Genomic DNA, 12851 nt, shown 5'->3' on the forward strand with positions numbered 1-12851 from the left:
CCGCGCACAAAGCCTCCTGAAATATTTATACATCTTTTTTAGTTTTCAAAACACTATAAAAGAAACACCCAAAACAATGCTCCATATTTATGAAGTCTTTGTGTGTCCTGACAGTAGAGCTAGCTGCGGTGCACCTGGGGTAAATAAAACAGCGTTAGTGCCATTTCTAAGTAAAACACGGACGCTGGAATTTAAAAATTAATTCTAACCGGGGATTTGGGATGAAGGTTATGTTTATTATTGTTCTGGAAGCAAAACTCGATTTCTGCTTCGTATCAGTTTAAAGTCTACATCTCTGGATTCACTTTGAACAATTAGAGAGGGATAGAAACAAACTCCCACTTAAAGGAAGCGTGTGTGATTTTTTGATCCAGTAGATGTCGCCCTTGAGCTCCAGCATGAAACCAAAACAAACTGCTGTTAGGCCACGCCTCCTCCATACTGAAGCCTCCGCTCTCCTCCAGAGACACACCTCCAACCCCTCTACACTCGAGTTCACATGAAGGAATTATAAATTAGAACTCACAATTATTAAGCACCATTAAGAGCAAGAGATTGACAAAATCATCCTTAGCTCGAGCTGCAATCACCTGTCGTCTGCGTTGTTGTGTTAGCATGCTAATGTTAGCGCTTTTTAGCTAGCTCGTATCTTCACATTGCACATAAACTGACAGAATGACTGTGATCTAAAAACTTTAACTAACATCCAAATAATCAGTGAGTATGTTCTTCTTCTTCTCTCTAGTTCTTGACTAAAACAGCTTTTATACACAAGGGGAGGAGCCGGCCGTCCCGTCCATGTAAACACGGCTCTGACAACAACACAGCCAGCGGGACTCGAGCTTCTCCCTCATTGTAGACAGTCATGACTCAGAGACACATTTACACAGGATAGACTTCAGTTCTGCTGTGTTTATTTGTAAAATGTGGCACATTCTTCCTCTAAGGTCTAAACATATACCATCGACCCCTTTACACATTAACCCACGGCAATCAGCCAGTCACCAGTAACAAACTGCGGTACCCTGGAGATGTAGTGCCGTCGCTCTGTGTGCACTTTCCTTATTTGGTGAAATTTTGTTTATTTACAAATCCCTTCAGTCAGAATCAACGAGGCAGGCACTGATTCATTTCACTTTCTGAGCTGGAAAAATAATTCTCAAGCTAAATCTTTAAAGCCCCTGACTGCATTGTTAGCAGGGACAGCAGATAAACGGCAGCTGCAGCCAAACTAAAAAGTATCCTTGATGCTGCGTTTTATCACAACCTCCATATTAACCGAGGCTGCCAAAAAACCCACATAGACTGTATATCTCCCCAAATGTTTTTATTGCTTGAAATGAAAAAGAAAGAAAGAAATGAGACGCATGGAGGTAAAAAAAACAGTGAAAAGAAATGATTTTTCTTTGCTGTGTCTTCGCGTAGAAGTAATGGTATCTACAAGTCTTTGTGAGGAATTAATTGGCAGCGGCGCTCTACCTGAGGAGGCGAGCATGTGTGTGTGTGTGTGTGTGTGTGTGTGTGTTCTTTTCCCGTCTTGCCCTCTCATTGGCCTGCAAGTAGCTAAAAAAAAACGCAACGACAACCCCATCAGGCATCAGCGAACGAGAAGCGAGCGTTAAATTCCAATTTTTCTTGCTTTCCGCTTCTTGGCCACCTTGAAATTTAATTATTGTAATGTATTGTCCTAAGTGCTCTCCAAGGCCGGGGCCATAAAAGGCAGCCAATTCCTCCGCCGGCAAAGCTCTCAGAGGAGCGCTGCAGCTATTTCAAGCCATTTGATTCTGTTTCACAGGAAAACTTTTCTAAATGTCCTCTATTAGTCTGGAAATGAATGAAACACATAAACTATGGATGGAGGGAGTCGGACAATCGAGGACTCTTTGCTTGGTTCTCTCTCTTCTTCCACTTGACAGAGTTCTGCTACAGAGAGGGCTTCAGCGCTTGAAGGTTCATCATAAACCGTGTTCTGTTGCTGTGATTCAGCCCTGGCTTTGTGCTTCAATGAGCAGCTCGGTATGAACCTGAAGGGTGTCATTACGTCTCAAGTTGATGCCTCAGAATAAAATGTCTGCAGGAGAGTTTTTCTTCCAGATGCATTGGTGATGTGGATTGAAATGAATCGTGAGAAAATCGCAGTAGAGGCTGTGATTAATCATGCCTAATCAAAACATTTCAAACACTTGAATTGACTTTTTTTTTAAACTTGAAAACAATCTAAATGTGCCATATTGATATTCAAAGAAAGCTACAAACATTCTGCTGCAACAAAAAACCCAGAAAGTTTTTCGGGGGGGCAAATCAGATTTCAAGTCGGGCCTAGGCCACCTTCTGGATCCGCCCCCGCCACCTGACCCAGCTAAAACTACCTGAGGCCAACAGGTCATTCGCACTCACTACACATACAGAGACGCCTTTCATGCAAAGTCATGGATGTGAACACAGGACCGCTCGGAAAACTGTGTTTGCACTTGTTTCCAAAGACTTGAGTACTTTAGCATTTGTGTATCCATCCATTACTGACCGAATATTTCAGACAAAGAATGGCTTTCCTTTTTTATTATTACGTATAAACTACGTCTGCACATGCTGTGAATGACTCGATGTGGAGGTGTGACCCCTGAGTTTATGATAATGCAGCGTGCACTAATGAGACATTTCATAACGGGGATCTGTGTGTTAACGACGCTGATTTTTTTAGAACCGTAATAAGAGTCTCAAGTCTGCAGTGCAGTTCTCATACTGTATTCTACCAGTAATCAAAGAACTGTAGAGTAACATGACTGTAGCCGCTTCATGATCAAACAAAGTTTCATGTGACATGATGACTTTGTTCCCTAATGACCTGCTCGGTTCTTATGCTGCACGCTGTAGATGATTAAGGTGGATGAGGCTCTGGAGATTGTGAGCGTTTGTCTCCCTAGTTTTTGCGGTGTGATCACCTTGAATCAGCGTCGGCGGACGGTGAGAGGGATCTCTCTGATTGGCTGTTGGGAGGTTTCTTTTCTCTCCAGCTCTCCTCTCAGGTTCAGGTTCTCCCCTTGAGCATGTCTCTGTAGTATCCATGCTTTCACCCATTAGTGCGGTTTCTCCTTATTTGTCTCCTCCGCCTCTTCTTTTCTTTTTTCCACTAAAAGACCAAGAACTGACAACGCCAGCGCCATTTTCTACTTTTTATCAGACATTATTCTCCATTAGTAGACGACCTATAATACGAGTGGTGAGCGACAGCGGTGTGAAAATGGTCTTCTCGTATCACAACAACGGACTACCGCCCCCTGCTGGCATGGAGAGGTATTTCCTCTGATCCATGAGCAGAACGTACGTGGTGGTTGGCCGTCGGCTGTAGTCTTTGCGGTGTGTTCAAGTGCAACTCTTTGGCCAAGATGTGAGGCGACGCCACAGTCGGCCTTCGTCTCCACTAGTTCTTTGCCGTCTGCTTGGTGTGTCAGGGCCTTTAGGGTCTCTGGTTTAATCACATGACTGCCCTTATTTGTATATTATATATCAGTTCACATCCACATATACTCCCTGATGCCATGTTGCACAAATCAGAGAATGTGGGTGTATCAGAGATGAAAAACATAATCCTAATAAAGTGCAGAGATTACAATAATAATCCAAATTGAGCGCTGATTGTGCGGTTAGCTCGATGTATGGAAAAATATCAACAGAGTGCAGAATTCCCTCTGGGTTCCATCAATCAAAAAAACATAATTTATAACCAGACTTATCAAAACCCCCCTCTATATGCATAACTTTCAAATCTTTGATTGGCATAGACAGGCATGTGCCAAATGTTAAAAACACCCACTTATTTCCTGTTTTCCCCCTATATCAGTCTTTTTTTTTCCTTTTTCCCAGCGTCAGCTCATGAAAAACAGAAATGCCATAGTCGATGTATTATTTAAATCATCCATATCAAAGGCTGTCTTCTCTCTGTCATGCTGCGATGATAGAAGTTTGGCTCATGGAGGGAATATCATCACAACATAGCACTCTTTCCCCCCCGAAATGCACCGAAGGGATTTTATGTCCTGAAAAGGCTCGCTGTGCATTTTGCCCTTTGCAAGAATATAAAAAGAAAAGAAGAAGAAGAAGAAGCCTAAAACTGTTGGACTCTGTGTTGGAGAAAATATTTTCCTACCCCGTCAGCTTTTGCATGGTTGGTTGCTGATGTTGAAGCATGCAGTGAACAAAGGGGACAGTGGCAAACGGCCTTGATTACATGGACACCAGTGTTGCAGTTTATTCTCCAGCAGATGAATGTCGACAGGTAAACCAGCATGTCGGCTTTTTCCTCCATCAGGAAGCACAGAGAGTGCTAAAACATACAAAATGTGAAAATCACACACAAACAATCACAGAGACTGGAGCTCGTCATTCAAAGCACAAGCAGCTGCTGTAGGCACCTTGTCCGTCTGAGCTGTGTTGTAGCCTTCAGGACAAAGCAGTCATTCCCTCCACCCCGTCCTCCTTCACCGCACTTGAAAGTGGTCAGATGATGTGTGAGCACATCAGAGGCACTGGGTACTGCACATGTTCACACAAAAAGCTCTGGAGATTTGGGGGGGGGGTTTGGAGAAAAGTCCAGAACTTCAAAAAGGCTCAGTTGGGAACAGACTTTCAAATGACGGTCAGTGCCATGAAAGAATGGGGATCTGACCCGTTGAGATGTTCTTTTGAGAGACACAAACAATGCCTAGTCGCACGGCGCTTTGATATTCACGAGGCATGTTGTTTCCTTGGAGAAATGATCAAACTTACTAACTGTAGCTTGGTGATGGAGTGAAGTAGACACCATCATACGCTCTTGAAGTCTAAAAGGGAAACTGTGCATCGTGGATCTTCAGAAAAAGATATCTGCAGGAGGCACGTCCTTCTTTATTCTGTCTCCTCTTTACATGTATGCCTCTACATAAAGATGTATTGGCCAAACTGCAATCTAAGGAACTGTTGCAACCAAGCCATCTGATTGGACAAGAGTCATTCCATGACTCAATTCAGGGGAACAACATTGTTTGGACTTTTCATTTATTTAGAAGCACATATGGTCCTTGCCTGTTTTGACTAACTCACCAACATCGACCAGCATCATTAGTTCTATGAAATCTCCCCAGGATCAATAAAGTACCTATCTATCTATCTACCTACTTCCCTACCTACCTCCCTACCTCCCTACCTACCTCCCTACCTACCTCCCTACCTACTTCCCTACCTACCTACCTCCCTACCTACCTACCTCCCTACCTACCTCCCTCCCTACCTACCTCCCTACCTACCTACCTCCCTACCTACCTCCCTACCTACCTACCTCCCTACCTACCTACCTCCCTACCTACCTCCCTACCTACCTCCCTACCTCCCTACCTACCTCCCTACCTCCCTACCTACCTCCCTACCTCCCTACCTACCTCCCTACCTACCTCTCTACCTACCTACCTCCCTACCTCCCTACCTACCTCTCTACCTACCTACCTCCCTACCTACCTACCTCCCTACCTACCTACCTCCCTACCTACCTCCCTACCTACCTCCCTACCTACCTACCTCCCTACCTACCTCTCTACCTACCTACCTCCCTACCTCCCTACCTACCTACCTACCTACCTCTCTACCTACCTACCTCCCTACCTACCTACCTACCTCTCTACCTACCTACCTACCTCCCTACCTACCTCCCTACCTACCTACTTCCCTACCTACCTCCCTACCTCCCTACCTACCTCCCTACCTCCCTACCTACCTCCCTACCTACCTCCCTACCTACCTACCTCCCTACCTACCTCTCTACCTACCTACCTCCCTACCTACCTACCTACCTACCTACCTCTCTACCTACCTACCTACCTCCCTACCTACCTACCTACCTCTCTACCTACCTACCTCCCTACCTACCTACCTACCTACCTACCTCTCTACCTACCTACCTCCCTACCTACCTACCTACCTCTCTACCTACCTACCTCCCTACCTACCTACCTCCCTACCTACCTACCTACCTACTTCCCTACCTACCTACCTACCTACCTACCTACCTACCTCCCTACCTACCTACCTACCTCTCTACCTACCTACCTCCCTACCTACCTACCTCCCTACCTACCTACCTACCTACCTACCTACTTCCCTACCTCCCTACCTACCTACCTACCTACTTCCCTACCTACCTACCTACCTACCTACCTACCTGTCTATCACAGACTTTAACTCCTCTTTTCAATTGTGCAGAAAGTCTTTGTGAAGTTTGAACCCATACACAAACTGTTGCAGTGATTTTCTTCTGCTGGCAGGTTTTGGCAAAGATTTTTGGACATTTTTGTTAATCACTGCAAATCTTTCTTTTTATGATCCAGTGGTTAGAAAACACAAATTTTGGCAGGAGAATTCTCTAAGAGGAGCTTATTTTTCATGTTTTAAAGTTTCAGCAGAGTCTACAGTATTTAATCTTTTAGTTCATCAAAGAAATGCTGTCACCCTTCAGATATTATTTTACTAACTGTCCAAGGACAAACAAGTGTGAACCTCGGTTACTGAGTGTTGCCAGCAAATGTTAAAATACTCACTATGAGCTGAACCAAACTGAAAACAAATTTGACTGAAGTTCCTTTGCAGTGTAAATAGAATAACCAATCTGAATCTCTCTCTCTATCTCTTAACAGGAGGCCAGTTTGTCCATCTGGATGCTCTTCAGTGACAACACAGCCGCCACTCTGTCTTACTTTGATCCCAAAGACTACAACCTCAACGCCTCCACGCTGGATGACAAAGTGGTGTCGATATCCCAGGAGCCTCAGCAACGGTGGCCCGTGGTGGTGGCAGAAGGCGAGGGATCCGGCGAGACGGTGCGTTTGGAGATGACCATCTGCGAGGCCTGCCAGAAGACCAAACGGAAAAGCGTCATCGCGTCCGCCGCGGTCCACGTCAAGGTCCGCTTCGGCCCCGAAGAGGACTCGGAAGAGGAGGCGACCACGGAGGGCGAGATCGAGCTGACTCCTTTCACCCGGCGTCCGATCATTGATCCGAACGTCAGCGGAAGAATTTACGAGACGTCCAACGAGCAACCCGCCAGCGTTCCCATTGATTACACCAATTTCCCCACCATTAGCAACCAAGAGAGGCCGACGGAGAGCGACGAGGAAGAGGAGGACGACTTTGTGCACTCGCCTCGGAACATGACCGACCTCGAGATCGGCATGTACGCCCTTCTGGGAGTTTTCTGTTTGGCCATTTTAGTTTTTCTCATCAACTGCATCGTGTTTGTGCTGAAATACCGCCACAAGAGAATCCCCCCCGAGGGTCAGGCCAACATGGACCACTCCCACCACTGGGTGTTCTTGGGAAACGGCCAGCCGCTGAGGGCCCAGTGTGAGCTGTCACCGCAGCAGGTGGAGAGTCCCAGCAACCCCTTGGAAGGCGTGCAGACTTGTTGCCACGGGGACCACCACAGCAGCGGCAGCTCCCAGACCAGCGTGCAGAGCCAGGTGCACGGGCGGGGCGACGGCAGCTCCGGGGGCTCGACGAAGGAGAACGGCGAGGAGGCCAGCTCCCCGACTTCCAAGCGCAAACGAGTCAAGTTCACCACCTTCACCACCCTCCCCACGGAGGAGCTGCCCTATAACTCCATCCCCATAGCGGACGAAGAGGACATTCAGTGGGTTTGCCAGGATATGGGCTTTCAAGACCCAGAGGAACTGCACGATTACATGCGCAGAATAAAAGAGATAGCCTGAGATAAGAGGGGGGGGGGGCAGCGTGGACCGACGCTCTCAGCTTTCTAAAGAAATGTTCCTTTCTATTTTTCTCTTTTTCACCTAAGTGAAAGATAACTTTTTCACAGACTAAAAGGCCAACTGTTGTTTCGGTTAGAGTGTGTTCCATTTAGTTTGCACAGTGCTGTAATCTCATACACGCTCACACAGGAGAGAATGCAAAGGGAAGCAAGCCAAAGACTTGACCAGAGGATCTCAATATCACTGGAGGAATCTGTAAAATCTTGGCTATATGAAACATGTTTCACCGCAAAAGTTGAGTGAGCCATGGCCAAAAAAGTGAGAGCTGCTCCGGCTTATTTTTTAGGATCTGCTTTTTGAGAGAAAAGCCTGATAGGGACAGGAATGTCGAGGTTTTTGGTGTTGGCTGTGTTCTTTGCTGGCTCAGTTGGACTCTGCTGTACTGTACCTACTTCAAACAAAGAGGCCTTTGATGAACAAAAAAGAAAAAAAAACTGTCAAAGACTCTCATGGAAGCTATGTTTAAAAAAAAAAAAAAAAAAAAAATCATTTTGTTTTGCCAAAGTAGAAAAAAGTGTTCTTTTAATGGCGAAAAACTTTCTTCATTGTTGTTCTTGGTGCAGCACACTCATGATTTGTACTCATGTTCATTCCATGCATTTTTCTACATTTCATAGCGAGGCAAAAAGCAGTGCCCTACAACTAGTCCTTCCTGGTCCTGGATAAAAATCTAATGCCTTATAAAACACTTCTTATATCAGCGCAGACACCCTGTTTTTTCTCACCACGGCTAGAGACGGTGTAAGTAAGACGTTAAAACACTGAACTCGAGCATGAGGTATACATGTGTGTTTGGAGGATCTCGAATAGCTTTGCATGGACGCGGATCTCGAGGCACAATCAGCAACCTTTTTTTTTTTTTGTTTTTTCCCCAAATTTGTAGATGTTTGTATTGTAATTATATAACCATTCATACACATAGTAAAAGTAAAATAGGTTATCATGCATTACACGCATGCCATGCCAGGCATACTGACACGCAGACATTCCTCCTCTAGTATCTGTAAATACTGAATATCGAGACAGGACTCGCGTCCCCGCACCAACGCTCGACGACTCCCTGGCCCCGAGCTCGAGAAAAGAGTGGGCAGCCCGGGATGGAGTTTTTTTTTTTAGTCTTGTGCCGAGTAGAAGGGTTCCCCCTTTTGGTAATGTCGAGCAGAACTGTAGCTTTTTAAAAACAAATGGGTCTCACATCTGACTGTTGAACATTTGGGTGGTTTGCTATGCATCAGAATTGTAAGAGATCTGATCTTTTGGGTGATTTATTTACCATCCTGAAGTTAAGCTGTCCTCATCAGCCTTTGGGGGAAAAAAATTAACTTATGAGGTACTAGTTGGAAACATTCTCACTGAACACAGGAACTCATCTAAACTCTGCAGGAAATGCCAACTCCCCCCCCCCCCCCCCACCCCCTCCTCCAGGAAACAGGATTGATAAATAATTGATTGGTTTTGCTCCATCATTTTTAAATCATGGCCATCCCATGTTGAAAGACACACTCTCCAATGTACGCCCTTTCCCCCCTCATTTTGTCCCCCTTCTACCTGTGTGCGTCCTTTTTTTTTTTTTAAATCTACTCCAGTGATCTCACACCTGGAAGTCATGAATGAACAATGTACTGAACACGACGACGACAGAAGCTTATTGGTGAAGAAGATCAGTGTTTCTATTGGCAGATGAGCTGTGGATGTGGATGCACTGAGTGTGTATCTCAGGTCGCTGAACGGCTTTACCAACAAATCAAAGTGACTACCCTATTGGTCCGAGTATAAGATGACCCTGATTGTAAGACGACCCAACCCCCAATCCTTTACAAGACTCATTTCAGCAACGTGCCCCACCCTGCATTTACTCAAAGACTACAGCCTCTGTGCATGGGGCGCAGAAACTAACCTCTAGGCCACCAGCGCCCCCTGCCAGCTCCTTTGACAATGTTCATCAGCAGTGTGTTTTCATAAAGGTGCCCAAAAAACACAACACCCATTTTGAAAAATTTCACTCACAATTCAGTTGCAGGAGAGACGTGACAGCGGCCATCTTTCCCTCTGATAGCTTCACTTGCAGAGGGGGAGTCCGCATGGTGGGAAGCGGGCCCAGAATGTCCTTTAGTTCAGTGGTTCTCAACTGGTCGGGCCTCAGGACCCACCGCCAACTCCTTCATGAAGAATTGAGACCCAAATTTCTGTTATTTTTTAAACAATCATATTATTTTTAATGAAAAACGATGGTAAAAAAGCGTGAAAAGAAAACCTCTTCATAGACTTTGTGCCACCATTTTTCTTCCTGGCACACCTTTCAAGACCCACTGAAAACAGCTCCGCGACCCACTGATGGGTCCCGACCCACCAGTTGGGAACCACTGCTCTAGATTAATCGATCTTAGACGGCGGTTTTACACTGATAAAATGTTGCACTGATAACCAAAATTGACATCATACCTTTGCCTCAGTTGTTGGTTAACCCTGAACAACTTTTGAGTCACCGTGTCCCCCTGGTGTCTCCCCATGGTACTGCAGCTGTGACGGCTCGTCTCAGTCATGAGCACACTCGCTGTACAGATATCCATTATTGTTCAACTCATATTGGCATTTTAAAAGTCTAGACCCTGAATATAAGACAATCCAACTTTTTTTTCTGGTGAATTTCAAAGGGGGGAAAAAGTCTTCTATTGGGACCAATAGGGTAAAATCAGCACCGCCATTAGATGTTATTTCAAGGTTTGGAGGTGAATTTTCCTAAAGCAGGAAAATGAAATATCAAGCAGGTTTTGGAAAGATCATTAGACATCGCTTGCGAGGCAGCCAGACATGTGGTAGTAAAGGAGAGAATGACGACAGCAAAGCTAGTAGTGCGTTTTTTAATCACAGTCGCCCCGTTAAGTGCAGCGTATGGAGGGGGTGACTTCTTTGAAGGTTGTTATTCTGGCGTCTGATGTCTCGTGTTAAACAAGATCTTTTGAAGCAACCACAAGATCAAAAAAATAGTTTTTTCCGTGTCACATTCCTTTAATTCTGAAACCGAATCTTAAGGGCTTGGATCTTCTTTTATGTTAACTGATGTTTTTAATCTTAGAAATCTAATGTTGCTTTTGTTCCTATGTTGTGATAATGAGCGTATATATATGCTCTATTTGTCACTGAAAATGTACTCCTGTACAGCTCCATTAAAGACCCAATCCAGCATTGTTTGTACAAAGTGCAGAACTCAAAGGCATATTCTATATTTACTTTGAAAACGAGCTCCTTATTCATTAACGCAGAGCTAATCCAATCAGATCTGACCAAGGAAACGATTCAAGAACAGTGACATTGTAAATATGGGAGCAGAAACAGACATCTGTTGACATATTTTTCCATCAGTGAACCATACTTTCCAAATGTCCGACCTGTAAATATCTACATTTGAGCTGTCCGTTAATCCTGGATTGGGATCTTTAAGGATCTGATTTACTGCATGCCCTCTCTTTGTTCCATGTGGTCGAAATGAACAACGACCTGATTCTTGGTATTTCATGGAATTTCAATCTGTGTTAACATCCAAAGAGAAGACGAGACGTTCTTTTTTCCTGACACACACCAAGCCCCCCCCCCCGTCCCCCCCCCCCCGTCCCGTCCTTAAGCCACGGCATCCAACATGATTTTTTCCCCCCCTCATGATATTTAGAGAAACGTCAGCGAGCTGGAAAGTGCTTCAGTTGAAACGTTTCTCAGGATGAATGTAGGAAGTCTTTACTGAACCTGGCTGTTTGGTGTTAATGTCAGTCTGCCCAATATGAATCTATAAAAGATCAAGTATCTAATAGCAGCTTCACACACTGATTCATGTGTTTCTTTTTTTTCTACGTTTGATCTCTTGATTTAAATCACACTGTATGTAAATAAGTCGCCCAGTTCATCATTTTTACATTTTAACATTTTGTCATTTTTATTTTTTTGTAGTGCTTCTTTGGTGAAGGTGCACATGTTGCTCATTTTGTATTTCTTCAAGCTGCTAATAGAAACTTCTTACGTGTTATTGAACATCTTGAATTGTACCTTTATGCCCCCCCCCCCCCCCCCCCCTGCACCCGATGGGAAACTGTGCACGGCTCTGTCAGCTGTGCCAAACAAACGCCACCCTCACAATAATATGTTATTGTACAGAGCACTGTTAAATTTCCTGTATTCTCTCGGAAACAAACCCTTGTATTTTCCTGTTATATGTAAAGTACTAAAGAAAATGCAATACACTAACGTCAAAGTGTCATTTTTCTTACTTTACCTGATTCGAGAAGACGAAGACAGAAGAGTATGAATGTTTTGTGAATTTTCAAGTATACCGTCAACAGTCCTTAGGGCGCGGTTACACTGGCCATCCGTACCGCGCCCAAGCACGCTTCAAAGTCCAGTACTGTCCAGTACAGTCCAGTGCTCAGGCACGGTACACTTCCTTGGCTTTGGCACACTTCGGAGAGGTGTGCTTCAGTACGGTACACTTCATGCACGAGCACAAGCACGCGGGTACACAACGCTGACAGCCTTCATTCTGGAGAAATCCAGAGTTTCATGTCTGTATCTGACTAACATGACTCAATATAAGACACAAAGTAGCTGTCATGTTCTCTGTGTTGTTCTCCGATGTCCGGGCACAGACTCGGTGCTCCCTCTAAAGCCCCCTCACTTACATGCACGAGTGCGGTTGCTCCAGAACCGGACTTCAGCTCACGCTCTGAGTGTGAGCTAGAGCACGCAAGAGGTAGAGAGCGAGCAGGGAGACAGGGAGGCGTGTGATTGGTTCATCAGATTGGTACCTCGTGGCAGACATTGGTTGAAGTTTTTACAGACTTACAAACTGATACAGATGATGGATTTTCTTTGTTCCTTTTTCAGAGAACCTGAGTTATTAATGTCTGTCAGGACCTAAAGACAATTTACACCAGAATCTTAAAAAGTGGATCTGGAGGAAATGACCAACCCTGACTTATGCCTAATATGAAGGAGGTAAAAGCAAAAAAGAAGTTCCCTTAAATAAATACTTGAAGCTGTACTTAAAGGTACAGTAACAAAGTATTTGTA

The 12851-nt window shown here is 44.9% G+C and overlaps 1 protein-coding gene across 2 annotated transcripts in view; it reads left to right on the top strand.

Moving 5' to 3' along the window:
- The window catches only part of tmem132e (transmembrane protein 132E), a 476115-nt gene extending 464090 nt beyond the window's left edge, over nucleotides 1–12025 (top strand). For both annotated transcript variants that reach the window (XM_061056116.1, XM_061056115.1), the window contains exon 9: nucleotides 6663–12025. In XM_061056116.1, the coding sequence (XP_060912099.1) occupies nucleotides 6663–7733 (1071 nt within the window). In that variant the 3' untranslated portion in view covers nucleotides 7734–12025. The remainder of the gene's footprint in view (nucleotides 1–6662) is intronic.
- The last annotated feature ends 826 nt before the right edge of the window (nucleotides 12026–12851 follow it).

This window comes from Labrus mixtus, chromosome 14 (genome assembly GCF_963584025.1).
Source record: "Labrus mixtus chromosome 14, fLabMix1.1, whole genome shotgun sequence".
In the NCBI taxonomy this organism is placed as follows: Eukaryota; Metazoa; Chordata; class Actinopteri; order Labriformes; family Labridae; genus Labrus; species Labrus mixtus.